Source organism: Aotus nancymaae, unplaced genomic scaffold (assembly GCF_030222135.1).
Source record: "Aotus nancymaae isolate 86718 unplaced genomic scaffold, 86718_ANA_hifiasm-v0.15.2.pri h1tg000053l, whole genome shotgun sequence".
In the NCBI taxonomy this organism is placed as follows: Eukaryota; Metazoa; Chordata; class Mammalia; order Primates; family Aotidae; genus Aotus; species Aotus nancymaae.
In genome coordinates, this window is record NW_026988467.1 from 13,082,279 (window position 1) to 13,101,028 (window position 18,750).

The 18,750-nt window shown below is 54.9% G+C and overlaps 1 protein-coding gene across 6 annotated transcripts in view; it reads left to right on the forward strand.

Moving 5' to 3' along the window:
- Positions 1-1,368: 1,368 nt before the first annotated feature.
- Positions 1,369-18,750, forward strand: part of FBLIM1 (filamin binding LIM protein 1) — a 32,790-nt gene continuing 15,408 nt past the window's right edge. Inside the window, exons 1-6 of one of the 6 annotated variants that reach the window (XM_064363338.1) lie at positions 1,369-2,800; positions 3,403-3,571; positions 4,238-4,430; positions 9,946-10,000; positions 10,400-10,663; positions 18,318-18,505. In XM_064363338.1, the coding sequence (XP_064219408.1) occupies positions 10,420-10,663; positions 18,318-18,505 (432 nt within the window). In that variant the 5' untranslated portion in view covers positions 1,369-2,800; positions 3,403-3,571; positions 4,238-4,430; positions 9,946-10,000; positions 10,400-10,419. Of the gene's footprint in view, positions 2,801-3,402; positions 3,572-4,237; positions 4,431-4,671; positions 4,700-4,859; positions 4,905-9,396; positions 9,450-9,945; positions 10,001-10,399; positions 10,664-18,317; positions 18,506-18,750 lie in introns of those variants that run through there. The other 5 variants (XM_021668408.2, XM_064363339.1, XM_021668409.2 and 2 more) reach the window with 5 other exon arrangements.

The window sequence follows — 18,750 nt, forward strand, 5'->3', positions numbered from 1 at the left end:
GTGCAGTGGTGTGATCTTGGCTCACTGCAACCTCCACCTCCTGGGTTCAAGCAATTCTCCTGCCTCAGCCTCCTGAGCAGCTGGAATTATAGGCACGCGCCACCACACCTGGCTAATTTTTGTATTTTTAATAGATGTGGGGGTTTCACCATGTTGGTCAGGCTGGTCTGGAAATTTTGACCTCATAATCCGCCCACCTCTGCCTCCCAAAGTGCTGGCATTACAGGCATGAGCCACCACGCCTGGCCAGAAATACAATTTTAACTGGTTTAAGAAAAACTAAGGGAGCCTATAATCACAACCAGCCTGGCCAACATGTTGTAACCCTGTCTCTACTAAAAAAAATACAAAAATGAGGCCAAAATTTTTTTAAAAAAACAAAAATTAGCCAGGTATGGTGGTATATGCCTGTAGTCCCAGCTACTCAGGAGGCACAAGAATCACTTGAAATTGGGAGGTGGGGCCGGGCGCAGTGGCTCACGCCTGTAATCCCAGCACTTTGGGAGGCCAAGGCGGGTGGATCAGGAGGTCAAGAGATCGAGACCATCCTGGTCAACATAGTGAAACCCCATCTCTACTAAAAATACAAAAAATTAGCTGGGCATTAGCTGGGTGGCGCGTGCTTGTAATCCCAGCTACTCAGGAGGCTGAGGCAGGAGAATTGCCTGAACCCAGGAGGCGGAGGTTGCGGTGAGCCGAGATTGCACCATTGCACTCCAGCCTGGGTAACAAGAGCGAAACTCCGTCTTAAAAAAAAAAGAAAAAAGAAAAAAAAAAAAGAAATTGGGAGGTGGAGGTTGCAGTAAGCCAAAATTGCACCCTTGTAGTCCAGCCTGGGTGACAGAGCAAGACTCTGTCTTAAAAGAATAAAAAACAAAAAGGGAAAAAAATGCATTGATTTTGGAGGTCTGGTAGTAGGATTGCAGGCATGGCTGGATCCAGCAGCTTAAGTGATGAAATCAGTTATCTTTCTCTATCTCTTTGCTCTGCTGTCCTCTGTGGGGGTCCAAGTGGGGGCAAAAGTGGTGCCAAGCTTGTATTCTGCCAGCCAACAAGCCCAGGGAGCTTATCTTAGAACTAACCACCACCATGATTGGCTGGACATGGGTCATGTATACATCTGCAGAGCCAGGGGATGTAGGAATCTCATCTTTTATTAATTGATTGATTGATTGATTGAGACGGAGTCTCACTCTGTCACCCAGGCTGGAGTGCAGTAGCATGATCTCAGCTCACTGCAACCTCCGCCTCCCAGGTTCAAGTGGTTCTCCTGCCTCAGCCTCCTGAGTAGCTGGAACTACAGGTGCTCACCATCATGTCCAGCTAATTTTTGTATTTTTTAGTAGAGATGGGGTTTCACCATATTAGCTAGGCTGGCCTTGAAATCCTGACCTCGTGATCTGCCCGCCCCCCCAGCCTCCCAAAGTGCTGGGATTACAGGTGTGAGTCACCGTGCCTGGTCAGGAATCTTATCTTAACCCCAGGCACTGAGAGTGAAGGAAAGGTTCCCCAAACAGAAACTGAATGTCGTTATCAGAATCCGGGAAAGCAGTGCTGGGCTGTCAGGAGCCATGGATGTCCCTTGGATTCTCTTGCAGGACAAAGTCACGTCCTTCTCTTCCCTTCAGCACTCTGTCCCTCTGACTACAATGTCTATCCTTTATGTGGTGGGGAGAGCTCAGCTCTGAACACCTACTGAGCACCAGGTATTTTTACCCACATTTACCCAACTGGATTCTTGCTATGAAGCCACAAGGGACAAGCCTGGGTTTGTAACTCCTCAGTTGCAAGAGGAAACTGAGGCCCAGAGAGAAGTGATTTGCCCAAGGCTGGCAAATGGCAGAGCTGGAGTCACTCCCAGATGCTGATGTTACTCACAACTGTATCTGTGTCCCCATCTGACGCCGCCACCATGGGGGAGCTCCCACTTGTCTGTGCTGCTCCTCTTCCCACCCTGCCTAGCACAGGGCCCCACACACAGCAGCGCCCAGGAAATAAGCATTGGACTGACCTGACTCCAAGCAGGTAGGGTGGAGGATGGGGGATGGAAAATAAGGGATGGAGGAAGGAGCTGAGAGGCCCCAGGGGCATCTGACCTTTAATAAAGTTCCCCTCTGTCCCTGTTCTCACACTGGCTCCTCCCCATCTCACCTTAACCCTCCTCACCTCCTCAGAGAGGCCTTCCCGCCCATCCCTGCCCCCACCCAGTCATGTTTGTCTCAGCCCCTGGTCCATTCCATCATAGCACCTTTTACTATTGGTCATTATCATGTTAATTTGCCTTATGATTTGGGCTACCCAATCTCCTTGTAAGGTCTGTGGGGACAAGGACCGATCATGTCTGACTTGATCCCACTGGCTCCTTGACTCATGCATTGCACACAGCAGGTGCCCGACCAGTGTCCGCAAAGTCAAAGCTCTCCACTGTGGATGGCAGGTGCCACCCCTGCCCTGGCAAGCAGACTTTCCCTCAAACCTCTCATCCACCCCTTCCCTGCCACCCAGGGCCTCTGCTGCCACCATCCTAAGGGAAGATTGAGCCCCTTGCCTGCTGGGGCCATCTGAGTGGGGAGAAAGCCGGTGTGAGCCTGGCAGTGACAGCGGAGGGCAGCAGGGCTTCCGAGCTGGCAGACAAAGGGCGTCTGTTCTTGTCCAGTGCACTTCCTGGGTTTCCATTGCAGGAAGTTTGGCACCTGCTGATAGGTGACATTGACACCTGGGCTGCTGCGGGCCAGGATGCACCCCTCCATCCGGGAGTGGTGGTGGCGGTCGAACAGGCGGCCAAAGGTGCTGGAGGCAGGTAAGCAGAGGCAGCTGGACCCTCATTTCCCTTGGACCGTCCCAGAGCAGATGTGGGAGGCCTGGGTCCTAGACTGAGTCAGTGTGACCTTCAACAAAGCCCCAGATCAACACTTCGGTGCCTCACTCTCCCACCTGGGGGTGCAGGTGGCTCAGGGGATGTCATGGAGGTGATGGCGGGCACCTCCACTTTTATCTCTAAAATAAACTTCTGGGTCATCAAGCACTTGGAAAGGGGTTCTACAGCCAAAAGGCCCTGAAAAGCCCCAGATCACACCTTCGTCCTTTGGGCCCTTCCTGTGTCTGGCGTTTGGTGTTTCCCTCCCAGTGGAGGGTATGGGGAAGTTTCCTCCAAAGGGTGCTGCAAAGCTTGGGGGCTGGGAGCAGCAGGGTATCACTGCCAAGCCAGGAATGAGCCAAGGGGGCGCTCAAACAGCCTTGAGCTGCAGCCTCGCCCTGCTGCACAGAACTCTCACCACCTCCGAGCCCCAGCTTCCGAATCTGTGAAGGGTGGCAGTGGTACCTGTTCCTGAGACTAGCAGAGCTGTGTGCCCAGGGACATGGCGGCTCTGGTTTGAATTCAGCTCTGTCATTTGCCCCTAGTGTAGCCTTGAGCCTCTCGGGGCCTCCGTGTCCTTGACTGTGAAGAGGAATCATCAGCTCTGGCGCCCAGGGCTCTTATGGGATTCGGAAGGGGATGAGGATGGGCACCAGCACCTAGAAAGCCCCCACCAAGGGCAGCTGCTGGGACTGCTGTTACTGCAGTTTGACTGTGAGGATCAAATGGGAAAAGGGGTGACAAGAGGGATGGGAGGGGCGATGATTGGTGGGAGAGGGCAAAGGCACCACCCTTATAAACCAGCCTCCCTCAGAAACAGCCCCAGAGCCACCCTGGAGGGGTGACTGTAGGTGTGGGGGCCGCAGGAGAGGGCCAGATGCTGCCTGGCCGCCCCGCAGATGGCGCTGGGTCCAGCGCTCCTCCAGACTCAGCCACTGTGGCTTTAATCAAAAGAACAATCTGCCTCTGAATCAGACCCAGATTCCTTTCCCCACAATGCTCCTGAGGCCTCCAGGGACCCAGGCGGCCCATCCCAGCCCCATCCTGGGCCCCACAGCCAGGCTTAGCCTTCCCTCCCCCTACCGTCCTAACTGCTCCAGCTAGGAGCAAGAGGGTCACTGGAGGTGGAGGAAAGGGTTCAGCCACTGGGCCAGCTGGGCTCTGCCTTCCAGAGCTCCTGGAGGGGCCTGTCCCCCAGGACACCGGGACCCACCTGCAGAGGGCTTATAGCTCAGGACAGCAGAACGAGGTGACCTGCTCCACTGGGAAGTCTCTGAGACCCCCATCTGCAGGGGCACTCCCGGAAAAAAACCCCAACCAAGCATATATTAACCTCTATTAATCACAGTCCTGGCTGTGACCGTCACCTTTTATCCTCAGGCCAACCTGGAGAGGTAGGCAGTGGCTACTCCCACTTTACAGATGAAGACACTGAGGCTCAGGAGGTGGCGTGACTGCTCCAGGTCTCACGCTTAGTGAACGGCCGCAGAACCCTGATCGGCTTGACTCGGGACCTTGGCGGATCCTAGAGCCAGACTGGGGTGTAAGAGCTCACCTACGCGGGACAGGGCAGGTGGGGGCGTCAACCCGGGAAAGCAAGGGAAGGGGGAGGGCAGGGACCACTCGGGGTCCATAAAGGACACGAGGGGGTGGACAGCGGGGAGAGAAGGAGGCCCACCCCCACTCCCCATTCCTCTGCCCCCACACCCCTTCCCCCTAACCCCCACCCCCGGGCCTGGGCCAAGGGGGAGGGGAGGCGTGGTCCAGGAAACAAAAGGAGGGGGAGGGGAGGGGGCGGCGCGGGGCGCGGCCGAGCAGGTTGTGGGGCGGGTAGGGGGGCAGGTAAGAACCGCTTCTGCGGGGCGGGAATCCCGCGCCCCCTCCCCACCGATCCTCACCTTTTATGGTAACGCGGCGCGGGGCGGCGGGGCGGAGGGAGCCGAGGGGGCGGGGAGGGCGGACGGGCGGAGCGGGTGGGAGTCCCCGCAGCTCCGGACTCCGCAGGCTCGGGCGTCGGATCGGAGCCGCAGGGGCGCGGGCGGCCCAGGTAAGCGGGCCGGGTGGGTGGGGGTGGCGTTCCTCCGTCCCTGCCCCCGTCGCACACAGGTGACAGCTCAGGCAGCGCTCGGCCGGAGCCCGCCCGGTCCCCAGCCGGGAGTCCCGGCGCGGCGCCCTTGGAGGGGCCTGCGGGTGGGGGGTGCGGTCCTCACGTCCTTTCGTCCCCGTCTCTTTTGGCCTCTGTCCCCGGAGTCGGGGGGTGGGCGGAGGGTCGAGTCCCAGCCCAGGAGCGGGCGCCGGGAACGGGCGCGCTGGGCGGAAGCTCCCGCACAAAGGGCCGGCGTCCCGCACATGGATCGAATTAAAGCCCCGGCGGCGCCCCGCGGTGACCCCGGCGGCCGCCCTGCTCGGCTGCCTGCGAGGGCCCCGCGTTTCCGGAGCCCCGGGGAGCTCCGGGCCCCTTTCCCAGCCAGGGTCAGGGGAGGGGAGGGACGGGCCCCGGGGCTGCCCCTCTCTGGGCCTCAGGCGCCTGTCGGGGGCTGAAAAGGTGCGGAGCTGGGTGTTAGGTGTGTGCCCTGGGGCGATCTTGGCGTCGGCCCCCACTCGCCACCTCCCGCCCCGGCCTGAGGACCCCCGGGAGAGGCTGGGGCCCCGCCCAGATTCCTGCTTTTAATGACGGTGGAGGCTACCTCCTGGTCCTGGAGGCACCCCCAGCGGAGCCCAGCCCCAGGGCCCTTCTCCCGCTCAGCCGCTGCATAACCTTCTCTTTGCGCCTTCCAAGGCCTCGACCCTGAGCCTACTTTCCTTCTATATACTCTCAGCCGCCTTCAGGATAGACTCATTCTCACTTTATGAAAAGAGCGAGGCCAGAGAGGTTCAGTGACCTGCGCGGGGTCACCCCGCAGGAAAGAGGTGGGGCCTCTCGTGAACCCAGCTCTGTCTCCTCTGTTTCCCTGGGGTGGGGGAGAGGTTGAGGGAACCCCTCCCCAAGGCTGCAAGGTGGGAGGAGTTGGGGCACAGCCCGCCCCGTCCCCCGTCTCCGGCTAAGTTTAATTCCTGACCCAAAGGTAGACTGCTTTATCCAGTCATTAAAGAACAAAGCTGAAGCCGGGTGTGGTGGCTCGCTCCTGTGATCCCAGCACTTTGAGAGGCCAAGGCCGAGGGATCATTTGAAGTCAGGAGTTAAAGACCAGCCTGCCCAACATGGTAAAACCCTGTTTCTACCAAAAATACAAAAATTAGCCAAGTGTGGTGGCACACGCCTGTGGTCCGAGCTACAAGGGAGGCTGAGGCAGGAGAATTGCTTGAACCTGGGAGGCAGTTTCAGTGTGCCAAGATTGCACCACTGCACTCCAGCCTCTGGAGCAAGACTCTGTCTCAAAAAAAAAAAAAAAGAAGGAAAGAAAAAAGAACAACGCTTAGAGGTGGTCCCGGAGGTTTTTTTTTCTTGGAGTAGGGAATAAGGAGTAGGAAGGAGGCCTGGCAGGGAGGGGGCCTGCGCTGCACATCCTCTGCCCCAAGGCTGCAGCCTCTAGCTGGTCTGGGTGGCTGGCTGGATCCCAACCTCCTTCCTAACTTTGGACAGGAAATGACTTTCCCTCCCTTTGTTCCCACTTTCTTCACTTATCTAACTGGATCTCTGATTCACCCTCTCGGGGAGGAAGAGTGGGGGCGGAGGGTCCCCTGGGCACGGGAGACTGCCGCTAGGGAACTTACACACAACCTGCTCCTCCCCCCACACACCCTGCTCCCAGCTGACTGGGGGGCAGTGGGACCGGAGGGAAGCCTGGGCTCCCTTTCCCAATGGGATTGACAGGGTTTTGAAACTCCCCAGCTCAGTCCCTTCCCCTGGGGCCTGAGGTCCCTGCAGTCACTGCTTGGGAGGGATGGGGGCTGCCCAGCTGTGAACATCTGGCCTCCGTGCTGGACATTTTCTGAGAAACCAGGCATATCTGACTTCCCGGAGGAGTGGAGGAAGGGTCAGGGCTGGGTGGGAGGAGGCAGAGGGCCATCTCAAAGGCCCACAGCAGCCCCGGGGACCAGCCCAGAACCTGGGGACCAGCCCAGAACCTGCCGACCACAAGATTTCTGGATTGGGTCATTCTAGAGTGTGAACAGGCCTGGCAACTTGGGGGGCCTTGTGCCATCCAAGGAAGGAAAAGTGTGTCCTCTCAGGAATGGGGACACCCTGGATTTCCAGATGGGATGATGTTCCATTAGAATTCCGAGAGCCATGGATGGCCTGGGAAAGTCACTTAACCTCTCAGGACCTCATAGGCTCCAGCTGCAAAGTGGGGCCAGGATGGGCCTTTCTTGCAGCTCGATTGAGAGGTTGGTGGGTTTTGAGGCACATATAGTACCTGGCACAAGGCCTGGTGCCTTATCAGCGAGTTGTTTGGTATTTCTTTAAATCTCAGATGCACTCTGAATGTTGTTGACAAAAATAGATTCTTAAACTTACAACAAAGTGTAAAACTAAAGCCTGTGACAGCCAGCCTGAGCATACATACTTCCAGACACCATTGCCAAACCCAGAAGCAAAAGAGAAGTACTTTTAAATAAGTTTTGAGGCTGTTTCCTAATACGTTGGTTTCTTACTCAGAATAGACACTTTATTATCAGACTGGGCTATATGTTTTAGCCAAACACATAAACCAACTTAAGAGTAATTCAGGAGCACTTATTACTGTTTTTATGATCCATCAGTCGCTGAGAACCCACAGTGCCCATGCACAAAGGACAGCCTGAAGAGCGAGATAGGAAAGGACACTTTTTTTTTTTTTTTTGAAATGGAGTCTTGCCCTGTCATCCAGGCTGGAATGCAACGGCTCAGTCTCAGCTCACTGCAACCCCCACCTCCCAGGTGCAAACGATTCTCCTGCCTCAGCCTCCCAAGTAGTTGGGATTACAGACACCTGCCCTCACACCCAGGAAATTTTGTTATTTTTAGTAGAGATAGGGTTTCACTGTGTTGGCCAGGCTGGTCTCGAACAGCTGGGATTACAGGCGTGAGCCATTGTGCTCCACCTAAAAAGAGACACGTTTTAGCCCTGGGCACGGGTGTTGCATGCCTGGTGAGGACTGCTGGGCTCACTGGACTCCCAGCTCCCCTACCATGTCCCCACCTCAGCCTTGGCCACAGAGGCTACTGTCAGCAGGAACTACATGACATATGGGAAATAATGCCCTTTTCCTGACATCAGGATGTCAGGGTGCCACCATGCTCTCAGATCTGTTTTGTTTTTTTGTTTGTTTGTTTGAGACAGAGTCTCCCTCTGTCGCCCAGGCTGGAGTGCAGTGGCGCAATCTCAGCTCACTGCAACCTCTGCCTCCCAGGATTCCAGTGATCCTCCTGCCTTAGCCTCCTGAGTAGCTACAGGCGCAAGCCACCATGCCTGACTAATTTTTGTGTTTGTTTGTTTGGAGACTGAGCCTCCCTCTGTCACCCAGGCTGGAGTGCAGTGGAGCAATCTCAGCTCACTGCAACCTCCACCTCCTGGATTCAAGCAGTTCTCTGCCTCAGCCTCCTGAGTAGCTGGGATTACAGGTGCCCGCCACCACACTCAGCTAATTTTTACAGTTTTAGTAGAGGTGGGGTTTCACCATGTTAGCCAGGCTGGTCTTGAACTCCTGACCTCGTGATCCACCCCCTCCTTGGTCTCCCAAAGTGCTGGGATTACAGGTGTGAGCCACCAAGCCTGGCCAAATTTTGTATTTTTACTAGAGACAGTGTTTCACCACGTTGGCCAGGCTGGTCTCTAACTCCTGACCTCAAGTGATCCCCAGCCTCTGCCTTCAGAAGTGCTGGGATTACAGACGTGAGCCACTGCACCTGGCCAGATCTGTGCTTTGATGCCTGCACTCTGAGCTACCCTCTAGGCACAGAAAGAATGCAGGCACTGCTGAAGGTCAGACACATTGATAGTGAGCTTGTGAGCCAGCCTGTCCTGCCCCGGGGCTGTCATCTCTGTCAACGCCCTTGGCAGCAGAAACCACCCCTGGAGAGGGCCAGGAATCAGGAGGACCTTGCGGAGAAGGTGATGTTTGAGCTGGGCCTCTAAGAGAAAGCTGAAATTCACCCTGTGGGGGCAGGAGAGGAAAACCATAGGATAATCACTCCAAGGCATGAGAGAGGACATGGGAAGGACGAGTGGTCCAGGGGCTCAAAGAAGCTGAAACTGCAGCAACTGGACTTCTTCCTAAAGCCATGCTTCTTTTCTTTTTCCTTTCTTTTCTTTTTTGAGACAGTAACGCTCTTGTTGCCCAGGCTGGAGTGCAATGGTGTGATCTGGACTCACTGCAACCTCGGCCTCCCAAGTTCAAGCGATTCTCCTACCTCAGCTTCCTAAGTAGCTGGGATTACAGGAATGTACCACCATGCCCGGCTAATTTTATATTTTCAGTAGAGATGGCGTTTCTCCATGTTGATGAGACTGGCTGGTCTCGAACTCCCAACCTCAGGTCATCCACCCACCTTGGCCTCCCAAAGTGCTGGGATTACAGCCATCAGCCACTGCATCTGGCCTTTTTTCTTTTTCTTTTTTTTTTTTAAGACAGAGTCTTGCTCTGTTGCCCAGGCTGGAGTGAAGTAGAAGTATGTACGTTCTAGAAACATCGATCCAAAGTTAGGAGGTGAGACCAGAGGCCGTGGAGCCTCCCCATCTCTCCCCTTGCCCGCTGCTCCCTGCCCAGGCCTGAACCAGGACCCGGGTTTTGGAGATTGGGTGGAGTGAGAGATTCTGGCACCAGAAGGCAAGGAAGGAGGGTGCTGGCTCGTGCTGAGAGGCCAAGGCAGAGCAAAGTGGCCAAGAGCGTGGGCTCTGGGTTCCGGTGCCACCTCACCACTGTGTGACCCTGAACAGTGACTTCCTCTGAGCCTCGATTCTTGATGTGTTAGGCGGGTGATGATGGTGCCTGCCCCGCAGCCCCTTGTGAGGGTTTATGACTTAATGACCATAACACGCTCAGGGCAGATCAGGTCTCGGTGAAGATAGCTCTCACTGCGTCCTGCCCACCCCGCCGCCGCTGCCCCCTGGAGCCCAGCTCTGACACCCTGACAGATCCTAATCTGTTCTCTTTCCCTCCCAAAGTGGAGCTGGCGTGAACCTCCCGGACTTCGGCCTTTCCAGGAGAATCAGATCCCAGGTGAGGGAGGTAGCTTGGGGTGTGGCCCAGCAGGCAGGTGGGGCTCCGGGCTGGGAGCTGAAGGATCTTGTTCCTTCTTCATGGGCCTTAGACTCAGGGTGGCAGCTGAGTGCCTGGGAGGTGATCTATGCCCTTTGTGCCCCTTGGTGTGAAGGTTGGGGAGAGGGGCAGTCAGGATTTTTAGGTCTCACCCCTGTGGCCAAGTCCCCTGGTGGGCCCCTGCCCTCCCCAGCAGGACACCCCCACCCCTCTCTGGCTGGGCTGGGTGCCAGACTGGGTTGTTGGCATGGTGGGGTGGCTGACCTGTCTTTTTAGGAGGAGGGAGGCTCTCTGCCCCTCGGGGGAGGGTGTCTGTGTGTTCGGGTGGCAATCCTGTGCTGTCCCCCATTCTGTCCCTAGCCACACCGGGAGCTGAAGCCATGGCCTCAAAGCCTGAGAAGAGGGTGGCATCGTCTGTCTTTATCACCCTGGCACCCCCGCGCCGCGATGTGGCTGTGGCAGAGGAAGTGAGGCAGGCGGTTTGTGAGGCCCGGCATGGCCGCCCCTGGGAGGCTCCTGCCCCGATGAAGGCACCCGGGGCTGGCTTGGTGGGGAGGCCCAGTCCCTGGACACCCGCTGGCAAGGCGGCAGTGCCAGCTGCACCTCTGCAGCTCTCCAATGGAGGTAAGAGCGGAGGGGACTTGGGGGAAGACCAGGTCAGAGACAGGTGGGGAGGAAAGGGCAGGCTCCAGCATCATTCATTCATTCATTCAGTCAGTCAGTCCTACTAAGTGCCAGGCAGATTCTGGAACCCACTTGCCTGGGTGCAAACCCCGGCTTCTCCATTTCTCAGCTGGGTGATGCTGGCAGGCCACTTAACCTCTCCTACCTTGGTTTACTAATCTGTAAAACAGAGATAAAGACAGTACCTCCCTCGGTGTGGTTATGAGGATTAAATGAGTTAATACACCTGTAAAGTGTTTAGCCTTGGGCGTGTCACGCAGGAAGTGCTGAGAGGTTCTGAGCCTGAACAAAGCTTCCATCCCAGTGTGCGGAGCACACATAATGAAAATATGATGTCTGATGTTGGGCAGACACGTGCGCTCTCATGGAGTAAAGTGTGGTGGAGAGGTGATGAGGGGCAGCTTTTTTGTTTGTTGGTTTTGAGACAGAGTCTCACTCTGTTGCCCAGGCTGGAGCACAGTGGCACAGTCTCGGCTCACTGCAACCTCCACCTCCCAGGTTCAAGCTATTCTCCTGCCTCAGCCTCCCACCTCCTGAGTAGCTGGGATTACAGGCATGCACCACCACACCCAGCTAATCTTTGTATTTTTAGTAGAGATGGGGTTTTGCCATGTTGTCCAAGCTGGTCTTGAACTCCTAACCTCAGGTGATCTGCCCGCCTTGGCCTCCCAAAGTGCTGGGATTACAGGTATGAGCCACCGTGCCCAGCCAAGGGGCAGCTTTTTTTTTTTTTTTTTTTTTTTTTTTGAGACAGAGTTTCGCTCTTGTTACCCAGGCTGGAGTGCAATGGCGTGATCTCGGCTCACCACAACCTCCGCCTCCTGGGTTCAGGCAATTCTCCTGCCTCAGCCTCCCAAGTAGCTGGAAATACAGGGACCACGCCCAGCTAATTTTGTATTTTTAGTAGAGACGGGGTTTCACCATTTTGACCAGGATGGTCTCGATCTCTTGACCTCGTGATCCACCCGCCTCGGCCTCCCAAAGTGCTGGGATTACAGGCGTGAGCCACCGCGCCCGGCCAGGGGCAGCTTTTATAGGGTGCTCAGGATAGTTTCTCTGAAGAGGTGGTATTTCAGCTGAAACCTGAATGATAGCATGGAGCTGGCCACGGGGCGATAAAGTCCGAGGGGCAGTGCAGAGGCCTGAGGCAGGAGGGAATTTGGTAGATGAAGGGTCTTTGACCTGCTTTTGTTTTCTCCTGGGCTCTGCTGTTCTCTTGCTGTGTGATTGGAGCGAGCCCTCTTCTGCTCTGGGCCTCAGGGTCCTCTTCTGGAAACTGGAAATTCGGGTGTGGATGTGATCATCAATCACAAAATGAATACAGCGCAGATGACTGTTCCATTCCCTTGGGCTTGGTCGGACAGGAAGAGCCTTCCAGTCCTCTTCCCTGTGTCTCCCAAGGAAAGTCTCAGCTATCAGGCGGGACAGGAGTGAGGAAGCGTGACAGTCCAGGGCCTGGGGCAGGTGTTGGCTCATCAGCTGACAGGGTACTGGCTGAGATGCTAAGGGACAGAGGCCAGCCCAGGGAGGCAGCTAAGTCCCTGAACCCCCAGGTGCCTAGGCAGGTATCCTGCTGTCCTGGAGCAGGGCAGGGGCAGCCCTGTCCATCATCACTGTGGAAATCACCTAGCGGCCAATAGGAAGTGCCGATTACAGGAAGCCAGAAAAGGGTCAATACAAGGGGCCACACAGGTTCAGGTACGCCTGGGTGTCCGTGGAACATGCTTCCTCCTTGTGATGGATGCTCCCACGTTCATCTTTCCTTCCTAATCTCACATCCCAAGAACAGAGGCTCCTCCCAGCCACCTCTCCTTATAGGAGGGCCATCTTGACAAAATTCACACATCAGGACATGTGATCTAACAGGAAAAAAGAGATGTACCCCTTCTGGGTGGGCAAGGGAGCCAGGGAAGTAGAGGTTAGATGTCAGAATTTCCAGGACATTTTCATGGGTTATTGGGATTATAGGAAGAGGATCTTGGGAGTGTGGGAACAAGATCAAACTTGCCTTGGGAAGGGCTGGCCTGTCACTGGTCAGCATGGCTGGTTGGCTGTTTCATCTGCCAGTTTGATGCCCTCAAGCAGAGCATGGGGATCTTGGGGTTCAGTCTCCCTGAAGAGAGATAGTGTTTTTTTTGTTTTGTCTTTGTTTTGTTTTTGAGGCAGAGTCTCTCTTGTTGCCCAGGCTGGAGTGCAATGGGGTGATCTCGGCTCACCGCAACCTCTGCCTCCCAGGTTCAAGCCATTCTCCTGCCTCAGCCATCCAAGCAGCTAGGATTACAGGCATGTACCACCATGCCCAGCTAATTTTTTTGTATTTTTAGTAGAGATGGGGTTTCTCCATGCTGGTCAGGCTGGTCTCGAACTCCCAACCTCAGGTGATCCGCCCACCTCGGCCTCCCAAAGTGCTAGGATTACAGTTGTGAATCACCTCGACTGGCCTATGAGATAGTTTTATGTGAGCAGCTTGTCATGCTCCTGGTCTGATCTCAGGACACAAAGGCTGGCCCTGGGCCGTGGGGATGCTGCCAGCTGCTTGAAGCCATCTACACCACAGGCTGCCAGCTGCCATCTACCTAGTACTTGTCTTCTTAATCATCCTCAAGCGGGTCCGGGACCCCCTTTCTGCCCACCTGCCCTGTGGCCTCAGGTCGATCTGCTTCTCTCTTGAATTCCTGCTGCCCTCTGTGGGCCCTACACCGGGGGCAGGCACTGGGAGAGGCCACAGCACTCTCACTGCCTCTCCAAGACCTGGCTTCTGGCCCTGTGAGCTCATCGGAGCCTGGTTCTCACACTTCCGCTGTGTCAGCAGCAGTGTCGCCCGGGCCTGTTCCAACACAGCTGCCGGCTCCCACCCCAGGTAGCTCTGATTCAGCAGGTCTGCTGTGGGGCCCAAAAATTTGCATTTTTTTTTTCCAGGGTCTTGCTCTGTCATGCAAGCTGGAGTGCAATGGTGTGATCATGGCTCACTGTAGCCTCTACCTCCCTGGCTCAGGTGATCCTCCCACCTCAGCCTCCCAAGGAGCTGGGACCACAAGCCCTCGCCACCATGCCCAGCTAATTTTTGTATGTTTTGTAGAGACAGGTTTTTGCCATCTTGCCTAGGCAGATCTCAAGCTCCTGGGCTCAAGTGATCTGCCCGCCTCGGCCTCCCAGAGTGCTGGGATTACAGGCGTGAGCCACCACACCCGGCCCAGTTTGCGTTTCTTGCCCCTTGCCAGGTCATGCTGATGCTCTGGTCTGGGGATCACACTTTAAGAACTGTTATTCTGCCGGGCACGGTAGCTCAAGCCTGTAATCCCAGCACTTTGGGAGGCCGAGGCGGGTGGATCATGAGGTCAAGAGATCGAGACCATCCTGGTCAACATGGTGAAACCCCGTCTCTACTAAAAATACAAAAAATTAGCTGGGCATGGTGGCGCGTGCTTGTAATCCCAGCTACTCAGGAGGCTGAGGCAGGAGAATTGCCTGAACCCAGGAGGCGGAGGTTGCGGTGAGCCGAGATAGCACCATTGCACTCCAGCCTGGGTAACAAGAGCGAAACTCCATCTCAAAAAAAAAAAAAGAACTGTTATTCTAGGCCGGGTACAGTGGCTCACATCTGTAATCTCAGCACTTTGGGAGGCCGAGGTGGGCGGATCACCTGAGGTCAGGAGTTTGAGACCAGCCTGGCCAACATATCTAAACACCCATCTCTACTAAAAAATACAAAGAAATTAGCTGGTTGGGGTGACACATGCCTGTAGTCCCAGCTACTTGGGAGACTGAGGCAGGAGAATCACTTAAACCCAGGAGTCAGAGGTTGCCGTGAGCTGAGATCGCACCACTGCCCTCCAGCCTGGGTGACAGAGCAAGACTCCATCTCAAAAAAAAAAAAAAAGAGAGAACTGTTATTCTAGTTCAGTGGTGTCAAGCAGGTGGGACTTTGGGGCTGGGACAGTTGTCTCAGAGCGTGGCCTCTGGGCCAGCAGCATCAATGTCACCTGGGAACTCATCAGACACACACATTCCCATTGTCCTGGATCTGCTGGATCAGAAACTCTGAGGTTGGGGCCTTTGAGCAAGCCCCCCACCCCCCAGGGGATTCTGCCACGAGTTCAAATGTGAGGACCACAGGCATAGAACCAATGTCCTGTCTGTACATCCCTCCAAGCCCAGGGAGAGGCGGGGAGGGGGAGGTTGTCTTGATTGAATGGATGAGAAACCTGAAGCCTGGAGGGTGCCCCCAGAATGAACTGGAGATTGGGCTACAGCCAGGCCTGGACACTCAGGGGTCTCTAGCACTTTCTGCTTTCCACAGGCATCTCAGTTAGGCTGAGCTCCTGGGCCTGGCCTCACCTGTGCCAGGAGGTGGGCAGAGTGCCCTTTTCTCCCCAGGGCACTATTCACAGTGCCCACCTCATATGGGCAGTAGACAGAGGGCTTTCACAGGCATGGTCCCAGCCTCCCTCTGCGGCTTCCCTCCTGCCTTCCAGGGGCTCCGGGCAGCCCTTTGTTGGGGCAGCCTGGCATGGGGGGCAGGGCAGTTACAGCATTGATCGTCCCTGGATGGAGGAAAGAGTCTGGAGCTGAGCCCCCCACCTCCCTCCCTGTCAGGAGCCCCGAGGGTCTGTGCCCCCTGACTAGCCATCAGGATCAAGGGCAGTTCTTGTGCCCTCCTATTCTGCCAACCTCAGCTCCTGGGAGCAGGAGCAGAGCTGTGCCAATAATGGAAGTGACTTTGTGCCAGTGTGTCTGTGGTGTGTTGGGGGTATGGGTGTCTGGGTGAGCATGGGATGTGAAGGTGTGGTTTTATGAAACTTTCAAACATATGCAGAAGTAGAGAGAACAGTACAAGGTCCCTACCTAGCCTACATCTGGTTTCTTTTTTTTTTTTTTTTTTTCAAAGATGGGGTTTCACCATGTTGGTCAGGCTGGTCTTGAACTCCCGACCTCAGGTGATCCGCCCGCCTTGGCCTCCAAAATGCTTGGATTACAAGCATGAGCCACCACGCCCAGCCGCCTACATCTGCTTTCAACAGTGATGGAGACTTGGCCACATTTGTTTCTATTCATTTTTTTTTCTTTTGTATAGTTATTTTTTGGTTTTTGGTTTTTTTGTTGTTGTTGTTGTTGTTTTTGACACAGAGTCTCGCTCTGTCTCCAGGCTGGAGTGCAATGGCCCAATCTCGGCTCACTGCAACCTCTGCCTCCTGGGTTCAAGCAATTCTCCTGCCTCAGCCTCCTGAGTAGCTGGGACTACAGGTGCGCGCCACCACACCTGGCCAATTTTCTGTATTTTTAGTAGAGACAGGGTTTCACCGGTTAGCCAGGATGGTCTCAATCTCCTAACCTCATGATCCGCCCGCCTCGGCCTCACAAAGTGCTGAGATTACAGGTGTGAGCCACCATGCCCAGCCTTGTAAAGTATTTTAAAGGAAACCCGAATCATTGTGGCATTTCAGCCTCACATTGGTCAGGGCTGTCTCTCTAAATACAGCCATTTTCTTACGTAACCACAGTGCCAAACAGTGCCACATTTAACAAAAATGCCTTCTGTGTATCTAATACTTTGTCCAAAATTAAGTTTCCCTGATTGTCATAAAAATGCCGTTTAGACCAGGTGCAGTGGCTCATGCCTGCAATCCCAGCACTTTGGGAGGCCAAGGTGGGCAGATCGCTTGAGCTCAGGAGTTCAAAACTACCATAGCAAGACCCTGTCTCTACTAAAAATACAAAAGAATAGCTGGGTGTGCTGGTGTGTGCCTGTGGTCCCAGCTCCTCAGGATGGGGTGCTTTTTTGCGTGCTAAGACATCTACCACAGCTCAGTGTGGCCTCTCCACGTTTCCAGTAATCAGTAGCCACACGTGGCTGGTGGCCACTACATTGGACAGCACAAATCTATGCATTTTTCTGTTAAGTCTGTTAATTCTGGGGCAGCCCTCCCTGTTTTTCTCCCTCATGCCATGGGCTTGTTTCAGAAACAGGTCGGTTTTTGTAGAAATCCCACCTGCCGGCTTCGTCCCTTTGCTTCCCCGTGTTCTCATTTAACTTTCCCCTCTACCTCCCGAATCTGTTAATGGAAGTTAACTCCAGAGACTCGATTAGATAGAGGGGTTTTGTTTGTTTGTTGAAGAACATTTTCTAGGTGCCATAGCTTCCCATAGCATCACACGAGTCAGGAGGACCCCCGCTCCATGACTGCCGAAGGTTACAAGTCGGTTCAGGTGGCAGCAGCCTGACCCCACCTTGGAAAGTTTCCCATGAACCTTTCCCCCGGTGCTTTCAATGCCTGATGGTCCTGCCCTGGATCTGGTACTTCATTAGGGTGGTGCACTGTTCCTACACTTGAGCAGCAGCAGCAGCACCTGGAGGACTTCTTAAGATCCACGTGGCTGGCCCCAGCTCCTGGGTTTCCAATTCTGCAGGTCTGGGGCAGGCGGAGAAGCTGCGTTGCTGACAAGCTCCCGGGTCATGGGCGAGCCGCGGCCTTGGGGGTCAGTTATGCTTCTGTTTCCACGAGGGTCTCTGGCAGGTGGTCTGGGGCACTCTTGAGCACTCAGGCCCCGTGGCGGCGGGCTGCTGAGCAGGGCATTCACATCTGCTGTTCTCTGAACCCTTGCCACATGTGCCACTCACTGTGTGTCATCTCATTTCATCCTCAGCAGCCTAAGGGACTGATGCTCATTTCTCAGCTGAACAAAATAAGACTCAGAGAAGAGAGACTATGTTTCCTTTTTCTTTCTTTTATTTATTTATTTTTTTTAATTTCTTTTTATTTATTTATTTTTGAGACGGGATCTGGCTCTGTCACCCAGCCTGGAGTGCAGTGGGGCAATCTTTGCTCACTACAACCTCCACCTCCTGGGTTGAAGCGATTCCCCTGCCTCAGCCTCCCAAGTGGCTGAGATTACAGATACACACCACCACATCCGGCTAATTTTTGTATTTTTTGTAGAGATAAAGTTTCACCATGTTAGTCAGGCTGGTCTTGAACTCCAGACCTCATGATCCACCCGTCTCAGCCTCCCAAAATGCTGGGATTACAGGCCTGAGCCACCGCATGCGGCCTTTTTTTTTTTTTTTTAGTATCTTTTTGGATAGAGTCTCCCTCTGTGACCCAGGCTGGAGTGCAGTGGTGTGATCTCAGCTCACTGTAGCCTCAGTCTCTTGGGCTTAAGGGATCCTCCCATGTCAGTCTCCCAAGTAGCTGGGACTACGTGGCCAGGCTGCCATGCCTGGCTATATATATATTTGTGTGTATATATATATATATATTTGTGTATATATATATATATATATATATTTTTTTTTTAGTAGAGTTAAGGTCTCACTATCTTGCCCAGACTGCTTTTAAACTCCTGGGCTCAAGTGATCTGCCTACCTCGGCCTCCCAAAGTGCTGAGATTATAGGCATGAGCCACCTTGCCTGAGATTAAGTTTCTTGCCTAAGGACACACAGCAAATCAGTGGCAGAGTTAGAGATGGAACCCAGGCCGGGGTGACCCCGGACCCAAGCCCTTAGCTACCCTCCATATGGCCATGTGGGTAAGTAAAACCCTCCCCTGTCCACCTGGGAGGCTCAGACCAGCCCTCTTTCCTCCCCAATTGCAGGATGCCTACCCCCTCCTCCTGTCCCGGATGGCAAGGATGCACTTCCCGACCTGGACCTCCTCCCGCCCCCTCCACCACCCCCTCCGGCGCTCCTGCCTTCTGAAGAGGAGGCTCCTGCTCCAATGGGTGCCTCACTCATTGCAGACTTAGAGCAGCTGCACCTGCCCCTGCCCCCGCCCCCACCACAGGTACTGCCCTCTTCAGCAATCCCTTGGTCCCCTGGGTTGGGGGATGGGGAGTCTGGGCATTCAGGGGTTCTAAACCTGGATGTTGTCTGGTCCATTGATCTGCTCAGGGGCATTCATTCTTTGAAGCTTTCAGGAGTCCCCATTCAGTCAGGTAAAAATTGGTTAAGTGTTTCACAGTCCCGGAGAGGGCTGCCATGCACTCCCTCCCTGCAGCACCCCTCAGACACCCGCTTCAGCTCTGAGGA